The following is an 18823-nucleotide window of genomic DNA, read 5'->3' as shown; positions in this document are numbered from 1 at the left end:
GTCCTGAAAAGTTGGCTGAATGGGGCAAACAAGGTCCGTGCCCTCAATACACACACCCTGCCAGTCATCAGATACCCTGCTGGCATAATAAGCTGGCCAAAGGAGAGATGGAGGCTGCTGATATCAAGACAAGGAAGCCCCTCACAATGCATGGAGGGTTTCATCCCAAGTCCAGCACCCTGAGACTGTACACTAAGCAGAGCAAGGGAGGCCGGGAACTGGTGAGCGTCCAAGCCACTAACCAGGACAAAACAACCAAGATCCATGAATATATCAGGAAGAGGAGATGCTATGTGAATACCTCAGGCAGCAGAAACCCACTAATGCAGAGGAAGAGGATGAACCATCATGGAGGGACGAGCCCCTACACAGCATGTACCACCATCAGATAGAAGAAGTGACTGATGTCAAGAAATCCTACCAGTGACTGGAAAAGGCTGTATTGAAGGACATCACAGAAGCATTAATCATGGCAGCACAAGAGCAGGCACTTAGTACAGGCACCGGTCTAACACACCAGACAGAACCCTAGGTGCAGGCTGTGCAAAGATGCTCCTGAGATGGTCCAGCACATAATAGCAGGGTGTAAGATGCAGGCAGAAACAGGCATAACCAAGTGGCTGGCATCGTGTACAGGAGCATCTGCACTGAGTATGGGATGGAGGTCCCACGGCCAGAATGGAAGACACCTCCTAAGGTGGTTGAGAATGACACAATCCCAAGCAACAGCAACATCAGGAAAAAGGAACACGTGAAGCTCGAAAAATACCAAGGGCTGAAAGAGGAGCTGGAAAAGATGTGGGGAGTGAAGGCAACAGTGGTTCCAGTAGTGATCACAGCACTGGGGGCTGTGACCCACAAACTGGGAGAGCAGATTCCAGGTCGCTGTCCAGAAGAGCACAATCCTAGGAACAGCTGATACTGCGCAGAACCCTTAAACTCCCAGGCCTCTGGTAGAGGACCCGAGCTTGAGGAAGATACACCCCCTCTATATGTACAAAGTTATTTTTTGACCTAGGTAGGCTGTCTTATGATGACGCATATATGCAGCGGAAGGATGGAAGATAAGAGAGAGGGAGAGAGGCATACTTTCTGCGGGTGGAGGTATTGTCATTATTTCAAGTTTGTTTGGCTCCTCGAGAAAGAATCTGTGGTGATGGAATTTAATTTGAAGGCCACACTCAGAGAGGTTGACTTTGGTTCCACTGCAGCCAAAATCTGGACAGATAAGAACAAAAACTTTCTGGTTATTAACAATTCACTGGTTCAACAGTTCAAATCTGAAATGCAACCAAGGTACAAAAGTAATATCATAATGATGATGTAATATAATAATAACGAGTAACACAATCATTTTTGATACCAAGTAATGTGTTAAGTAATTACTACTTTTTAAAGGAGTAAAAAGTAACTTATTACGCTTCTTGAGTAATTTGCCCCACACTGTTATGTATACATTAGAGCCTAACTGATATATCAGCTGACTCATATTATCCACCTGATATAAGCCAATTACAGCTATATCAGTCTATATCAGTATCGGTATACATGTTGCACGATATGCACCCATATGTAAACTTTCTTTTAGAGAACTATTTATATTTTGGAATTTTTTATTCAGTACCAGTATCAGACGCAAAAATTGCAGCACTGGTCAGACTCTAGTTGGTACCATTCATCAAAACAGTTGTAGCTCCTGCAATTTGGATATTGCATCTGGCCATATTGTGGATTCACTATTATGTTAATTAATTGAAACGTCCTGTATACAGTCAGAGGAGTGTTTGAAAACAGAGGCCGAGACAAACAGGGCTTAGTGTGAAGAACCTGGCTTGAGTGAGCCTAAGAAGGTGAAACAGGTACTTCAGATTGATTGATTAATGTGGGGAAAGGACTGCTACAGATTAAGCTACACCTCAAATCTAGCATGAGTATAGGAATCTTGATAGGATAAGTTTCCATGTTTTTTTTTCCTAGTTTCAACTTAGATCTTTTTGCAACCACCTTTATGAAACATGATTTTCTAAACCAGATTTGCTGAAATAACCTGATTTAATTTAACTTTTTTCTCTGAGAGACCAGCCCTTGGATGTCATAGGTGAGTAATAAACATGCATGAGCTTAAATCGAAGTTTTACAGCCACATTTCAACATTAAATTGCACAAAAGCATGGATGCAGTATCTGTGAAACCAGTCACACAAGCACACTCACTGCCCGTACCTACAGTACACGCTGTCCTCATCACTGCACGAGAGCAGTAACACCCACGAACATGCCCACCAGCCTTCTATTGTTTGAGCCATGTGTTGTTCTGGTGTTCCAGGCACATGTATGAAGATCAAAAAACTAGGTCAGTTATATTTGAAGGAGCAGAAGAGCAGAGTGCTGCATCTCTCATCTCTAAATGCAGCCATGGAGCCTCGGCTCTGCTCAGCTCTGCAGCCACGCAGGCCAGTTTGCTATTCAACCTCCATCTCTGTCTGTGCACACCTTTTCTTGCAAATAAAAATCTGTTCTCATCCTGTTGAGCTGCAGACAACATCAGAGATATTCAGACAGCATCAGAGCTATCACAAACACTTAGAAGCACTTGGATGCAGCAGACACTGGAGAGACAAAGCTGAAAATTTGTTCATTACCTCAAATGAACCCTGTTCTTTCACTTGCTGTTCTTCTAATGGCTGACAACTGTGGCATGATGTGACTGTATAATATTATATTATTTGGTTAAATATGAGAAATAACTGAAGCTTTGTCTCTATGTATAATCATTGCTGAGCATATAGTGCTGTGCACCATAAACATGTTATCTAACATCCTCTGGAGTGAGCAGATTGCCACTAAAGCTTACCTCTAATTTACAGGGGATTTGGTAAAGAAAATGATCATAGCATAATGTGTTATATAAGAATTTTACTTGACTATCCTGTTTAGCCGGGGAGCATGGCACTGTGAAGTGCATATGCTAACTGTGTCAGTTAACTGAGTCTGTTCAGTCCGGTGTGACAGAATATGTAGCAGCTGCACAGTAGAGTTACCTTTGCTTTTGAATTTGAAAGGTTCAAGGTAGACGGCCAAACCATCTATGATGAGGTAGATTCTGTCTTTGTTCAAGTTCTCTGACAAATATGGTTCCAAAATTAGATGGAATACACTGTATATGACCAGCTTGGACCATCTGATTATGTAATTAAGTTAAAATAATGAAAGCATCTTTGTGTAGTGATGCAGAGAAGCGCTTTGGGTAACCAAAGGTCACCTAAACTCAAAACCTGATATGATATTAACTATCAACCATTTCAATCAACAATTAGGGATGCACAATAAATATGGGGAACCATAACATATCGGTTGATACACCAAATCAATATTGGCAGTATTAAATTATCCATCTTTACTCCTTAGCCTTTCTTACCCTCAGCTGTGCATAAACTACAGTAGTGCTGCAACTAACTAATTATTTTCATAATCAGACTTGATCTTCAGCAGGTTTCAGGAGTCTCCCATTTGATTTTACTGCAGAACAGGACTGATGAGAAATATACTTCCAAATCCAAATCTGCATTTGCTAAATAAGCAAGAATATAAAGTATATATGATTAACTGATGTAGGTAGTTTAATGGATAAACATGCAAACACAGTGGTATGGTCCTCTAATGGCTGAATCTCAGCTGGCTAACAATTTCTGATTATATTAGTACCTTATACCTTAGGGCTGGGAGATATGGCTTATAAATAATATCTGTATTTCTTGGCTATGACAAGGCATACAATATATATATTGATACATTTTTGCTCTAACATAACTTATTGTAAATTCTCAAATACTGCAATAGAACAAACATTGAGATTTTTGATTAATAGTTATCAGTAATGTGGATATAATGACTAAATATAATAAATAATATAACAAATAGTGATGTTATAGTATATGATGCATTGTTGTAGATTCAACTACCAAACAGTATATAAAGCAGCTAGGCCTAGGAGATTTGGATGCTGGTGTTTTTCCAAAATAATAGCACAAGGAAATTTTAAATAATCATCAGTAATGTGGATATAAAGTGGGTAAAGGCAAATAACTGAACAACTAGAACAGTCTGGTACGTTCAGGAAATTACATCATTTACTGTGATGCAACCTTTAAAACACACTTACACCACAATAAGGTGTAATGAAAACCTAAGATAATGTCCAGGCTCATAACCCAATATTGATATAATATAAATATATTGGCCATCTCTAGGCTATACTAATCATAATCACTTCACTTTCCAACATTTTCCAGCTCTGTGTACATATTACCTGAACTGATCATTTCTGGATATTTGAAACAATAATTTTATCCCAGTATTTGGTCAAAAACATTGGTGTATTTTTATTTTATGTAGAGTACTGTGTGCCAGTGTGGAGGAAAATGGAGCTGTACGCAGTAAAGAGATCAGGTGAGTTAAAAGGTACTATAAAAGCAATATGGCTGAATTATTAATGACAGATGGTGTAAGATGAACACGGTGGAGGATCATAAAGGCAGGGGGCTGAGATTGTGTTTCCTCACTGGAAACAGGCTTCCACCATGCAGGAGGGTGATGGTGGAGACTATGGGAGGAACTGGTTTCGATCTGTCTCTGTGCTTTGGCTGAGAGTCAGCCCGGGATGCAGACATCTGGGACTGTGGACACTGGGTGGACTGCAGGTCAGGTAGCGCACGACCACACAGGTACTAATACACGTCTCTGCCTCCCGCTCCCTCCCTGTCTCTCAGGGGTGAGGAATTCCCTGCCTGTGTCTGATAATTGACCGCAGCTCGGAGCTTGGCTGGGGAATGTGTCATCGCCAACTACATGGTCTGCTGTCGCATTACCGAGTGTGTATTTCTGTCACGCTGGAGGAGGAGGAGGAGGAGAGGAGGAGGGTGGGGGTAAAGCGGGAGAGGGTGGGTTACCAAATCTCACCATTTCATTTCACACACCCCGATGCATTTCAGTGTACAACATGAGGGCTACTCACTCACCCTCCAGTGGCACCCAAGGGTCGAAACGCAACATCAGGATGTAGGCAAATTACGCGACGCTCATCTTTCGTAAGCACCAAACGTAAGCAGGGCTTCAGACGTGGGATTAAAACAAATAGAATGCTATTGCACAGGCCTGTGGCTACACGATAGCGTATATAACCCCCCCCCAGCAGAGGTCCCATGGCTGCACATACACACTCGCACACACGCACAAAGGCGCACAGACAGACGCACAGAGCGGAATCCGCGTCCCTAAGCCAAGGCGGCCTATTACATAACAGGCTGACATTTCATTTCACACAGAGATGATGCCACATGATAAAAATATGCTGCCTTACTTCCCCAGCTCCTCGAACAGCTGATATTCGTCGGTGAATCTCGTGCAGATCGTTAACGCCATCCTGAAGGTGGTGCCAAGGGGTGTGCGGAGCCGCGGATAAGGTGCACTCACTCACAGACGGTATCCACCGCACACAGTCGTCAACGCCGCCCGGTTTTGTCCTGGACCTGCAAGCCGAACGGAGGGAAGCGCATCGGCGGGAGATCTTCTGGTGGGATGATTTCTGCGGCAAATACGCTGCCTGCGCGACTGCTTCAATCTGGACAAGAGAGGGCTTCCGGCGGGATTGTCTGCTGATTCTGTGTTTTCTTCACATGCAGCGGCTTGTCACAGCTCGTGGGCGCAGCATTTTGCGTGCATTCCGGTGTCTGTGATGCGTGTCCGTGCAGCGCGGTGAGGGTCGTCTCTCTGCGCGCATCAGACGCCGCACTACCGCACCTACCCCCAGCTGTGCTCTCAGTCCCGCCCCTTTGCCTGCATCCTCATACAGGCCAATACAAACAAATAAACAACAACAACAACAACAACAATAATAATAACAATAATACTGAAATAAATAAATACTACTAATAATAATAATAATAACATGATAACTGTACTATCGAAACATTGTAGATACAATATAGGCACAGGTAGCTACCATTATGGAAAAAAATAGCCTGAACATTTTACTTGAAATGAAATTTACCAGGAACACTCAGAGAAGTACACGTGGAGCTGAGGGCTTTAAAATTTAAAAAAAGGATTATTTTAGCATTTATTAACTTGTTGCTAATTCAAGGCTAAAGCTGAAGTAACAGACTGTGATCACTTTATTTGTTTCTTAAAACTTTAGTTATTGATTTGTTGCATCAGTGACAGCACATTTGTGACATTATTTTCTAATCACGTGAAAGTAAGGTAAATAAGGTTGCTATTTCAATTATATCTACTTAAGATACATTAATTACCTTTGTGACTTTGTATTTTTCTGGACAGAGAAAATGTATTCGTCCATTTGAAATACTTAATTTTTAAAACTTTGAGGAAGTTTTATATTTTGTTGATTTTAGAGGCCCCAGTGGACAAGAGTGGTAGTGTTTTCACGGTAATAACCACAATAATTTATCTGAATGAAAAATCCTCTTGTTTTTGTTAACTGGCTGACATACTACTCAGAGTAACTTTGTGTGAGAAAATGTAAACACAGGGTTTTTCGTCTGATTCCACAGAGAATCTGATCCAGTGGCGAGTGTAAAGAGCAACGATACAGAAAAAAGCCAATCTTCTCATGGTTGGTCTTGCTAACTTATGCAGGTCATACAGAGGCAACACTAACAATCGTGAAAACTACAAATTTTAAGAAGAAGGCCATAGCACCATAATTTCTGTAAACTCAAGTTGACAAATGTCTTACTTCTGGGTTTTTCTACATGCAGTTATTCCAAGTTGCTTTGGATAAAAGTATCAGCTTAATAACTGTAATATGTAATGTAATTCACAGTGAAGTAGCTGGAACCAGCAAAATATTATTTTTTTTATTAATGATTAAGTGATTATCTCTTGTGTATATTTAAAGACATACATTAACGAGGCAGGACGTGTCTAATGAAAGACACTATAGAGCTGTGTCTCTGTGTCACTGTGTCACTTACCTATACTACTAAAAGTCAGGAATATGCTAATTTGTTTTTGTGCAGGTGTCAGCATCCTGTTTCCCCGAAGCGGCACACAGCTCTTTTGCCCCTCTCCAGTGGTATCGTGTGAAAATAAAAAAAAAAAATTATATGGCTGTGGTTACGACATATGACTTCAAATGTCGTAACCACAAGCTCACGAGTTCCATTTGAAGGCAGAACAAAAACAAGTTTGGAGAAGTGGGAAGCACAGAAGCAGTTTGCGACACACTTGGGATGTACATGGTTTCAACAATAACAAAAAATGATGAAAATACCACGGCCTCACAGCAAGAAGGTCCTGAGTTCGATCCCCCAGCTCCCCGGCTGGAGCAGGGCCTTTCTGTGTGGAGTTTGCATGTTCTCCCCGTGTCTGTGTGGGTTCTCTCCGGGTTCTCCGGCTTCCTCCCACAGTCCAAAGACATGCATGCTAGGTTAATTGGTGACTCTAAATTGCCCGTAGGTATGAATGTGAGTGTGAGTGGTTGTCTGTCTATGTGTCAGCCCTGTGATGAACTGGCGACTTGTCCAGGGTGTACCCTGCCTCTCGCCCAATGTCAGCTGGGATAGGCTCCAGCAGCCCCGCGACCCTTACGGACTAAGCGGTTACAGAAAATGAATGAATGAATGAACCACTATAATTAACTATGACACGCAAAACAAATCAAAATTAATTTACTCTGAAGGCCCTGTAAATTTTGCCAACAAGATGTCAGTAGAATATCGGTTATAGATACAAATAATCTAAAAAACAAAAACAAAAAAACTATTGTTTGTATTAAATTTTAAGACTCACTTAACTGTGTGAACCACAACCCAATTCCAAAAAGAAGTTGTGACATCATGCAAAATGCAAATAAAAACTGAATGCAATATTTTGCAAAAAAAAAAAAGTTTTTGACCTGCATTCAATTGAATATAGTACAAAGACAAGATATTTAATCTTCAAACTGATAAACTTTATAGTTTTTGTAAAGATATACTCATTCTGAATGTAATGCCTGCAACATGCTTCAAAAGAAAAGTTTGGACGAGCAACAACAGCCTGGAAAAGTTATAAAATGCTCAAAAAACACCTGTTTGAAAATTTAGCAGGTAACATCAGGACAAAAAACTGATTGAGCAAAGTTCTAAAAAATACAGTTTTTCAAATGTTCAGTGAGTTGATATTGTTTAGTTAGTTTTACAGCGCATTCTGGTGACCTTGCCAAATCATTGTGTATGCTACAGGTGCATGAAATGGAGTTTTTCTGACAGGAGAAGAGTGGGTGCTGGCCTTTGTTCCTGGGAGCGTATCGTGCAGGTGAAGAGGCAGGACGTCACTGCTGCCTCCCTAACTAAAACGGCGGCCTGCCTACTAACACTGACCACACAAGCACCTAACAAACAAATAGTTTATCAGGTAACTATCATTCATCTCTGTCCCCTCTCCCCTCTCTCTCAGTCTCCGTCCCTATGTTACTCTCTCCCTCACCCTCTCCGTCTTGTCGCTGCAGTATCTTCAGAATCAAAACTCGCATCCATATTTATTAATGTTAACTATGATCTAATTTGGCCCATCTGCCTCAATCTATGTCACATCCAGTTTGTCGTTTTTAGACATGAAAGTAAAATTCTCTTAATAAAAACGGCTCCAGAAGTCACTGTAGTGTGTATATATGTATTTTTTGATAATCAAATTTCTACATCATTTGACTAAATATTGATTCTCTGGGGGCTCAAACCTGCAAGTTACGATTTAATGTGCACAACAGTCTGGGGTCTCTGTTATTGTATTTTGTGCTTCATAACACACCGCACATTACCAGTGAGAGACAGGTCTGGACTGCAGACGGGCCAGTAGTAGCCAAACTCTTTTACTACAAAGCCACAATGTTGTAACGTGCAGAATGTGTCTTGGCATTGTCATGCTGAAATAAGCAGGGATGTTTCTTAACAAGACGTTGTCTGGATGACAGCATAAGTTGCTCCAAAACCTGTACCTTTGAGCATTAAAGTGGTCCCCACAGTTATCCATGATGTGTCATGGGCACTAACAAAGACCCATACCATCACAGGTGCTGGTTGTTTTTTTTTTTTGCATTTTTCTACTTTCCATCAGTCAGCAGAAGCAGCGACAAACTCTGTTAATTGAAAATTGTTTTCCTAAGTGTTCAAGAGCCCATGTAGTATCCTTCATACAATTATGTGACTTTGCAGTGCTGCCTGAGGGTTGGTGTTGGTTTTTGGCCTTTTGGTTTTCAGGTTGTAGATGGTGAAATCCCTAAATTCATTGCATTTTTGTGCTGAGAATCATTGTTCTGAAACTGTGTATTTGCACACACACTATTGCACAAATTGGTGAGCCTCACCACATCCATGCTTGTTGTGCACATTTAATACCTAATCATGAAAGTATTTAATGGTCCAAAGAGGTGTTTTCTTTTTTTTTTGCACATTCTTGCTTGAAGTTGCTTGAACTGTCTTTTATTTCCTTAAAAATGTTTTTCTTTACCTATTCTTGCCTTTTCCTGATGTTATGACCAGTACGTTTTATTCTACTGTCTTTATGAAGCACTTATATGGATTTTGAAAATTGGTCTGTGAATAAATAAAAACAAAGAGCATTACAGCATGGAGGGAAAATTAAGAATATATAAGAAAAAATTTTTTATGCAAGCTTCTTTAATTAATCAATAGAGTGTATAATAGATATAACTGAATCCAGATACATTTGGAGTTCATAAATATAACAATAAATATGTTAAACACTTAAGTGAAAGAGCAGTAATACAGGTGACATACAACCAAACACAACAACAATAATAATAATGATAATAATTAATAAATAGCATGTTTGATACAAACATAATTTTATCTGTAAATTCTGTTGTCACATTCAACAGTTAATCAAGACATTAAGTGGTCCACTGGTATTAAAGTGAGACTTCATGGGTTGGCTCAGTTGGACGAGTGTTCACCCGTGTATTGAGGCTGTGAGTCATGAAATCATGAAAATCATGAAACACATCTCTTCCAGTCTGTTCAGCGTCTGCTGCAGAGAAAAGAAACAGAAAAGAATAATTAACTTGTGCATCAAACTTTTTCTCTCAAAATCCATCAAATCTTGAAAGCAGAATATTTGTTTTACTGTATTATTGATGTGTACTTACTTGGTCATTATCCTCTCGATGACTTTCTTCACCCAGGGAGCCTCGGGGTCCAGGCAAACCTCTTGGCCGGTCTTTTTCAGGGTGGCACTGCAACACCAATCAGGACACACAGTCAGAACAAGTTGAAAAAGCCAGCAAGTGACAAAATCTCAAAGTATCAACATCATCACTATCTTTCAGGTGTGTGAAGGCTTTGAAATTTGCTCTTACATGATCTCAGTGTCCTCACAGTGTGAGTTAGGAAGAATCAGCTCCACTTTGCTAATGTGACGGCCGATGGGTCTGCTCTCTGTTTGGATGCAGCGGCAGTGCAGCTCCACTCCTGGGCTTCCCAGAGACATCCCTATTCAAAGAAAGGAGGCACATAGGGTCACAAAATGCAGCAAATAACTCTGGATGCATAGAGGAAAGATGCAAGACTGAATAAATAATCAGTCAGTAATCTTAGATTCAATTAGTGAAAAACAAAATCTTACCTTCACTGGTGGCCAGGAAGGCCAGGAGCACCACAATAGAGGCGATGAAGACTCTGCTGCTCATCATTGTGCCTTTTACAAATTCTGCAAAAAAATTTACACTAAAAGATCCTTCAACAAGATGTCTGAAGAAGTCTGAAATGACTGTATTTAAGTAAAGCAGATGTTCCTTCTTCTATTTCTTCTTTTGCTCAGTTCCCTCTCTCCTCTACTTTTCCTTTTCTTGCCTCAGCTGCCTTCTTGCTCGGCTGTTTGAATATAGCGCTGAGGAGGAAAATCTCTCCTTTTATATTTGTCTCCTGGAAATGACTCACACCCGTTGCGCAAGCTGGGACTGTTGGTCGCTGAGTGGGAATTTACTCTGCAAGGTATTTGACTAACATCTCATGGGTCACACCGTTACACACCATTATCATTTGGAAAAACACAGTGACTAAAAATATGTAATGAAATAGCTGTGATTATGTGCCATTCTTGAGACAAATTCTTTGTAAATTAGACACAGATGTTCACAGTATGTTGAACTGTTGCTCATATGAAAGACAGATGAACTATTGATTAACTGGCAAGTGATTCACTGATTGCATGCAATAAAATGAACAATTAGATGCAATCTGTGAATGAGTGACTGATGAATTTAACCCTCAGGTTTTGTCATCTTAAGTGTCACCTCAGGGGAATTTGTTGTACTGCGAACTTTTTGTCAGCATGTTTCTTACATATTCTGACAGCTGCTTGTTATATTGTTTTAGCATTTGTAAACAGCAGGACAGCTACTAAAACACAATGACAAGAATTTCCAAACACTACCCCACTTGCACTAAAACGTGTATTGCTGTTAAAGTTCAAAAATAGCGAGCCAGCTACCTAACTGATTAAGTTCATCAACTTTCCAATTTATTTGTCCCTGAAGGACATTTTGTTTTGCAGCAAGACAGATACAGACCATTAAAAAAATATTGCATAAAGTACTGAATATTGCTACAATCAATTCCAAGATCCAAGATTTTCCTGACAGGGGTACAATTGACCAATTGGAATAATACAGTTATAATAAAGTAACATTAGGAATACTCCCAAAGAGAAACTTTTGATTTTGTAAACCACATTCATTCACTCTAGAAAGCATGTAATTCTGAAGACACTCATCATGAAGCTACTGTATTTGCTAACTCATGCATCTGACATTCTTACAGCAATGTCAGGCTCCGTGCCAAAAGGCTTCGTGGGACTGAAGTCTGATGAAACTTCAACAAGCTCAAACACATCTGTCTGCATAATCACGTCACTGCACTCAAAACAGAAGGAAGTATGGAGTCATTTCTGATTAAGGGGTAATCTTACGGTTTTGACACATGAATTCTTCAGTTGTTGCCCCACTTAAATTTAATACGTGCTGACTGAAGGCTTTTGGACACGATACAAACTTTTGACCATAAGAAGTTCTGCTTTTCTTTTTACTTTATTGAACAGGAACACAGACAAATTTCAAACAGTGTAGATGATATGGCCAGATCTAAAATATACATGTTGCTTATCTCTGTTTTAACTGTAACAGAAATTAAACCAGATCTAAATATAATTGGTTAAATAAAGCATGTGATGAATTTCACTGGAAAGTTTTTAAAATATTTTACATGGTGTCACTGTTGTGGTCACTATGATGTATGTGGTGAAAGTGAAGATGGTATGGCAGGCAGCATGTGACTAACATATCTTATGACACAGATGCCCATTTTCATCTGTTGGTTTTCCCCCAAATTTGCTCCTGGATGCTAATATCAGATGATTTTTAGAATGGAAAATATAGTGAAGAGAGAAGTGTTTGTTTTCATTTACAAAACATGTCAAACACACACACACACACACACACAGAATAGAGGAAACAATCTTTTGTAGAGTCAAAAGGGAAGTGTGATAAATCTTCAGTGACAGCATGATGCACACATGTTTGGATATTCCAAAACTTCCCCCTGACCTCACTTAAAACTTTCCTGTTGCAGAGTATAAAGCACTTTAATTTGATAAATATTCAAATTCTGAGTAAACTTAAGTTCATCTGTAATGGGATCACGGTTTATTATTTACAGCAATAGCATGTTATTTTAAATCTATGCAAAATGACAGTCAGTAAACCACTTCAGACTGAAATAACGCAATAAATATTGGATGGATTTCCATTAAATCTCCCGATGATGAATCCGATTTCTTTGCAGTTGCCCTGACATTTCCTGAAACTCCACCAGAGAGTAAAAATGTTCTCTATATTGGATGGATTGGCACAAATTTTGGTGCAAGCATTCATGAATCGCACACAATGTATAGCACCGCCATGAGGGTAACAGCTCAGACTCAGGTGCACTTTTTGTGTTGCTAATTTTTATGTTGGCAGTGTTACCCCCTCAGCACAAGTGGATTTAGAGGCAAGAAAATAACAACTGTGTGGGAAAAAAACAGACCAGCACCAAATAAAAGCTGCCTTGCAACTTCTCTACCGCTGGCTTTGTGCTTGCATGAAAACAGGATATTGTTTTCTCAATGTTGCGGCATGTTTCCTTGTTCAGCATTGGTGTAACACTGCACAGTGCATTAAGACATAGAGTGGTGGATTTAAATATTGTAAATTTGGAGAGAAGTTGCTGTCTTGAATGCATTCTGTCTGATATATGTTGGGGAGTGGTGAGCTGCATGTCATTGAACTAGTAGTTTAACTACTTTTGCAGGAGCTTGCTGGTAGTTCAACTGCTTTCATATTTGTTTAGTGATTCAAGTATATTACTTATTTGCTATTTTTTGTGTTGTTAAAGGTCCTGTCTGTGTGATTTTCTGAGATTTATTGGCAGAAATAGGATTTAATATTTGTAAGTTCATTTTCCTGAAAATAAGAACCATTGAGTTTGGTTATCTTGGAATGAGTTCTTCATATTTACAGAAGGCACAGGTCCTCTTCCATGGACTCTGTCATGTCGCACTGCCATGTTTCTACAGTAGCCCAGAATGGACAAACCAAACACTGTCCTTAGATATGGCCTGTGTAATAAGCCTGTGGCCTGTGCGATAAGTTTGTGTGAACTACAAACAGTTCAAAGGATGATAACCAGCCCCGCCCCCATATTTGTCTCAAGGTTGCTGTGAAGGTGGCATGCCCAGGCAGCCACCACCAAACACTGTGAAAAAACATTTTTCTGCTTTAATGCCAATGACAGCCTATGAGGCATTATGTCCTCAAGTCATCACATTCTTGCGTGTGTGTTATCTGAAGAACCCCTTGAAGGTATTTCTTCAGACTTTGACACAAATGACTATTTTGTTGGTCAAAGATCACAGTAACCTCACAAACAGAATAATAAAGAATTTATATGTTAATTATGACAAAATTTCACGCAGTTGTCTAATAGGATACTGACAATGCCGGGGAGTAACTACTTACATGTAACTAGTTACATGTAATTAAATTACAAAATAAATGGAATTGTAACCCATTACAATTACTGACCAAAAATATGTAATTAAATTACAGTTACTAATCAAAATGTGGGTGATTACCAAAGAAAAAACTTTTTAAGTTGTCTGGCAGACATCTGCACTCTACTGAGTGCACTTTTCCAGTTAACTACTGAAACCACAAACAATTTTGGGCCATAAAAACAAAAGAGTGATTTTTTTATTTTTATTTCACCATCACTTCTCTACTATAATTGAACCCCCTTTCACCAGCCTGCCCCTCTTTTTTTCCATCCTGACCACTATGGGCATGAAGGCGTGTGAAGGCAGCCACACACCGTTGTGTAGTGCATGTGCAGCAAAAGGGTCATCATGGATTAACCCCCCAATCTCAGCCTGACGAAGAATCATTATTAGTCATACTTAAGCAAATGCAAGAAACTGATTAGTTCCATCAACAAAGCTTGTTTTCACTTGTGAGCTAAATTATGGGAACTTTTTTTGCTGGCATGTGACTTGTTTGTATCATATTTTGTTATAACTTTGTATCACACGTACATTGTCAGTTTGATCATCCTTTACATAGTAGTTTAAACTACTTTATCCGTTGACTAAACTAGATTTCTCCTATGGGGTGCTTTTCTGTAGTTCAGCTTCATCAATGCAAAGTAATTGGTAGCTTGCAAAGCTCAAAGGCTCAAAATAGTTTCCCCAAAACTCCTTCCTGATACCATTCAGTCTCACTCCTTATCATAAACTGTGGTTTACAAACCAAACATAGGCACATGCACACAAAACACTACACACTGATACCAGATAGCTGACAACAGGCTTGATTCATCAGAGTGACAAGAGAAGCTGGGAAAATCAGGAATGAATCATCAACCACTGCCTTTTTTTTTCCCTTTGCCTTTGTGTTAGAGAGGAAAGCTGATATGCTTTAATGTTACTGTGTTACTTCAGTATAAGCATGGACTATGGAGTTGGGCTATTGTTAACATTATACAAACAGGGGAAGTCAACATGATACTCAGAGGCAGTCAAGCTGTGGAGACTGTGGGAAATGTCAGGGAGATTTTGGCTTTACTAAATAGCTGGGGTAGAGGTGGAGGGTTTACAGCTTTTTCCCTCCCTCACACAAAACCTTGAGTTGGGATATCTATCTGAGGGTGGGTGGCCCTGCAGAAGTTCATATTCCATATGTGTGTAACAGCATTGCTCTGACGTTTAGCGTCATGTCAGGACAAGCTTGCTGGTTTGTTGTAACCTACCCCTGTGGCAACCATAGTTGTGAACTTATTCTTACAGGCACAATGCAGAGTTATGCTGCAGCTTTAGTTTTACAAAGCATACATTTACACTGAAACTAACAATAAGTCACAAACTTTTTTTTTCGTTGGCTTTACATATATATACATATATATATGTATATATATATATATATATACATATATATATATATATATATATATATATATATATATATAGCAGACCACAGCTGAATTATCTTAGTGATGTTGCAGGGCTATTTGAGATTATTAATCAAATGTTTGAAAAGAAGAAGAAGAAGAAGAAGAAGAAGAAGAAGAAGAAGAAGAAGAAGAAGAAGAAGAAGAAGAGGACAAATACATTTTACTTGCTTCGAACAGATATCCAAATTCCAGATAGCTTTCTGCTTATTGACCTCTGCTGCCTCATGGGAATAAAAATAAGTATTTCAATATGGGCCATGACATTCATGGTTGATAACAAGACCATTGCAGTGAGATGAATTATCTAAAATTAATTCTGCAAAAAGATATGAGGCATGGCAAAAAAAAGTTTCTTTATGTGGTTGTTCCCTGTGGATTTAGAGTACTTAAGAGTAAGAGTACTAAATTAATCAATTTTATCAAAACATAATAACACTCCTTTGTCCTCAGAAGTTCGGATCAAAAAAAAAATCTCAGTTCCTTGGAATAAGTGAATGAAAAAGTGCTCTTGCATCATAGCTTGCAGCTGTAGAGGGGAGAGCCAAGTTTGATATGAATGTCTGCAGTTTACTGACGAACATTTGCTTTAGAGATTACTGTGGATTGCATATCTGGCTTCAGCTTCAGAGCAGACATGTCTGTCATCATTACTGTGACACTCCTGCTTTTCCTGACTATTCCCGAGGCTGAGTAAAATATGTTAAAATATCAGAAGATGCATTCATTAGAGATGTGCATTTAACATCTTAGTCTCTTTCTCGCCAGCATGCATGCGCTCTGATTTGTGTCCAGTTTGTGGTCTGCATTTATCAGTCAGCAACATGCTTTACCTATTTCTTTCTCTGACTTCACACTATGTCAGTTATCAGTCAGGGGTATCCAGTGAATCTGCGATGTCAGTGCATCACCAAGCAGAAAAAGCCCATTGGACGTTACATAGAACAGGTGGAGGTGAACCTCGCCAGCTCCCACTGCAACAGCCTTGAGATTATGTAAACTTATGTAAACTCGTCTACACTTGTCTAGTTCATTTGTGTTCATAATTTGTGTTTTGTGTCCAAGGGTCTGGTGTAATATTGTATGAGGATTCATGGAAATATTGCTGTGCCCGATGTCTCTGAACTGTCTTTCATCCTGCAGTGCCACACTTAGAAGGACTGGACAAAAGATTTGTCTGGACCCTAATGCTCCCTGGGTCAGAAAAGTGCTTGAGAAGACATGGGTTCAGTGAGTCCATCTTCACTGTATTTTTGTGAATGTGTGAATAGATTAGCATAAGAACAGATACGGATGCACAGAACAAGACAATTTTGAATTCCTCATGTTCAGGGTAACAGGTGCCAAAAGTACACATATTCTTTACTCAAGTAGAAGTACAGATACTTCTGTAAAAAAAAAAAACAACTGGCAAAAGTAGAAGTACTGATTCAACTGCTTTACTCAAGTTAAAGTGAGAAAGTGGAGACTGAAATGTATTCAAATATAAAAGTAAAAAGTAGCCCTGTAAAGGACCTTTCTACTGGCTATTTCTGTGAAAAGCTCACTGAACCTCCTCTTTTCTCTGCGGTTCAGTCTCCCTCTCTGTCTGTCTCATCTTAATATGTTTGTCTCAACTCGTAATGTCTCGTGAACTGTTTACATCTCAAACTGGATGTCTGCTTACGTCGTATTCATCTTGTCAAATCAGTTTTGATGTTGTAAAGATGGCACACACCGGTGCAAAATCGAAAATAATCATTGATTGCATTAACACTGAAGTAACAAGTCTATTTTAAAAAGGTAAGGAGCAGAAAGTGCAAATACTTGCTTTAAAATGAAGGGAGTAAAAGTAAAAAGTTGTCAGAAAAATAGATACTCAAGTAAAGTACAGATACCTGAAAAATGCACGTAAGCACAAGTTAGTTACTTGCCACTGCTGCAGGGAAAGCACTTGAAATGAGTTGGATATCTTTCTGCAAGGGAGGGGTTTGGGAGCAATTGTTATATTTGTATTGACTCAGAGGCCTGACAAGCTTAGGGCAGTAATATCTCTAAACATTTTTTCAGCGTATTTACAAGAAAATATGAGGATGTTTGCACAAGAGAATTAAGTTGCCACTTATAATGGATTTGAACTTTCCAGGAAGCTGGTTAACCATGAGTCATTAACTGTCAGAATGAGTGGGTAGGCTTGTTGAAAACCAGAGGCGTCAGCTGTCCTCTGGACACGAGTGGAGGAGAAGTCCCTGTCCCATTTATGAACAAAACAAAAAAATGGTGAGGAAGAAAGTAGGAAGCACTGCATAGGTCAAGAAGTGATGGAGCTATAGAAGTGAAAAAAAAAAAAAATCAGGTGCTTTTTAATAATAATGAATAAACAATGATTGTCTTTTTGTTGTTGTTGTTTTCTCAATTTTTACTCAAGAAAATTGGTATCAAGTTTCATATTGTAATAAATATTTTCCATTAATTTATCAATATTGTATTTTTAACTCATTTTATTGTGTAATCGGTGTAACTTAAGTGACACTGCAACTTTGTACATTTTCTCTCTCCATAGGCAGGCACCTTGAGACACATTGAGAAACATTTCCATCACCGCTGATTCAAAGTTCAGAGTTGAATCATGGATTGCTCTAATGAAGCACGAACAGTTTCCTCATCTGGATGATAAAGATTTATGTGGCAACTGTCGTACTCAAGAGAGTGTGTTTAAATCATCTATACCCAATTTAATTTCCTAAATGACAGCCACAGCCACAGGACTGTGGGGTGATACAAACCTATATTCTTAACTGTTTAATATGTTAAACATCTCTGTTCTTTTTGTGAGCAGTTAAATACTTATATTTTATTTTTCTTTTTTTCCTCATTTATTGTCACTTTGTAGAACATCTCGCAATAAAATAAGTGATGAACGCTATAAAACAATATCTGTGAATGTAATATACTATACATCATCTTTTGTGTAAGTCACATCAACCATAATGGTAACAAAAATGTATGTAAATAGCAACCTACAGTATGTTTGATCTGATATGTCTTATGACATCAAACCTGACATTTTTAGAGTGGACTCTTCATTAATTTCACCCACAGGTCAGACATGATCTTTGATTTTGTCTTTTGAAAAAGCATATGAAATAACTCACTAAATGCTGTTTTCAGATAGCATGTTTTTGAAAAATGTGGCTGTAAGAGCTTATCCCACTAAACATTGCTCTGTCTCTTCACATTTTGTATTACCTGCATCATAGACACATAATATGTTCTTCTCTTCTTGCT

General features: G+C 39.1%; 3 protein-coding genes across 16 annotated transcripts in view; 1 reads left to right on the top strand and 2 right to left on the bottom strand.

Moving 5' to 3' along the window:
- camk2d2 (calcium/calmodulin-dependent protein kinase (CaM kinase) II delta 2) overlaps positions 1 to 5785 on the bottom strand; it is a 60212-nt gene extending 54427 nt beyond the window's left edge. For 13 of the 14 annotated variants that reach the window (XM_084715422.1, XM_084715426.1, XM_084715429.1 and 10 more), the window contains exon 1: positions 5359 to 5784. In XM_084715422.1, coding sequence (XP_084571548.1) covers positions 5359 to 5420 — 62 coding nt within the window. In that variant the 5' untranslated portion in view covers positions 5421 to 5784. Of the gene's footprint in view, positions 1 to 5358 lie in introns of all 14 variants that reach the window. The other variant, XM_084715423.1, reaches the window with a different exon arrangement.
- A 4353-nt stretch (positions 5786 to 10138) lies between these two features.
- cxcl8a (chemokine (C-X-C motif) ligand 8a) lies at positions 10139 to 10921 on the bottom strand. Its single transcript, XM_084713090.1, has 3 exons — positions 10644 to 10921; positions 10378 to 10510; positions 10139 to 10254 (listed from the first exon to the last, which is right to left on the bottom strand). Exons 1-3 carry the CDS (start codon positions 10708 to 10710, stop codon positions 10164 to 10166), a joined length of 291 nt encoding a protein of 96 aa, XP_084569216.1. The 5' UTR covers positions 10711 to 10921; the 3' UTR covers positions 10139 to 10163.
- A 5148-nt stretch (positions 10922 to 16069) lies between these two features.
- On the top strand, positions 16070 to 18349 carry LOC146330009 (interleukin-8-like). The gene is made up of 4 exons (XM_084713079.1): positions 16070 to 16245; positions 16422 to 16551; positions 16700 to 16786; positions 18099 to 18349. Exons 1-4 carry the CDS (start codon positions 16194 to 16196, stop codon positions 18109 to 18111), a joined length of 282 nt encoding a protein of 93 aa, XP_084569205.1. The 5' UTR covers positions 16070 to 16193; the 3' UTR covers positions 18112 to 18349.
- The last annotated feature ends 474 nt before the right edge of the window (positions 18350 to 18823 follow it).

Source organism: Lutjanus erythropterus, chromosome 3, assembly GCF_056507025.1.
Source record: "Lutjanus erythropterus isolate fLutEry1 chromosome 3, fLutEry1.hap2, whole genome shotgun sequence".
NCBI lineage: Eukaryota > Metazoa > Chordata > Actinopteri > Lutjaniformes > Lutjanidae > Lutjanus > Lutjanus erythropterus.
The sequence above is the reverse complement of the archived record's forward strand: the minus strand, read 5'-3'. Positions and strand labels throughout refer to the sequence as shown.

Excerpts from the sequence above, each read along its gene's own strand:
- cxcl8a (XM_084713090.1), bottom strand. The coding sequence starts at position 10,710 with ATGATGAGCAGCAGAGTCTTCATCGCCTCTATTGTGGTGCTCCTGGCC. Across the intron at positions 10,511-10,643 it reads CTTCCTGGCCACCAGTGAAG|GGATGTCTCTGGGAAGCCCA; the intron begins GTAAGATTTTGT and ends TTCTTTGAATAG. Across the intron at positions 10,255-10,377 it reads TGTGAGGACACTGAGATCAT|TGCCACCCTGAAAAAGACCG; the intron begins GTAAGAGCAAAT and ends TTGGTGTTGCAG.
- LOC146330009 (XM_084713079.1), top strand. The coding sequence starts at position 16,194 with ATGTCTGTCATCATTACTGTGACACTCCTGCTTTTCCTGACTATTCCC. Across the intron at positions 16,246-16,421 it reads TTTCCTGACTATTCCCGAGG|TTATCAGTCAGGGGTATCCA; the intron begins CTGAGTAAAATA and ends ACACTATGTCAG. Across the intron at positions 16,552-16,699 it reads TGCAACAGCCTTGAGATTAT|TGCCACACTTAGAAGGACTG; the intron begins GTAAACTTATGT and ends TTCATCCTGCAG.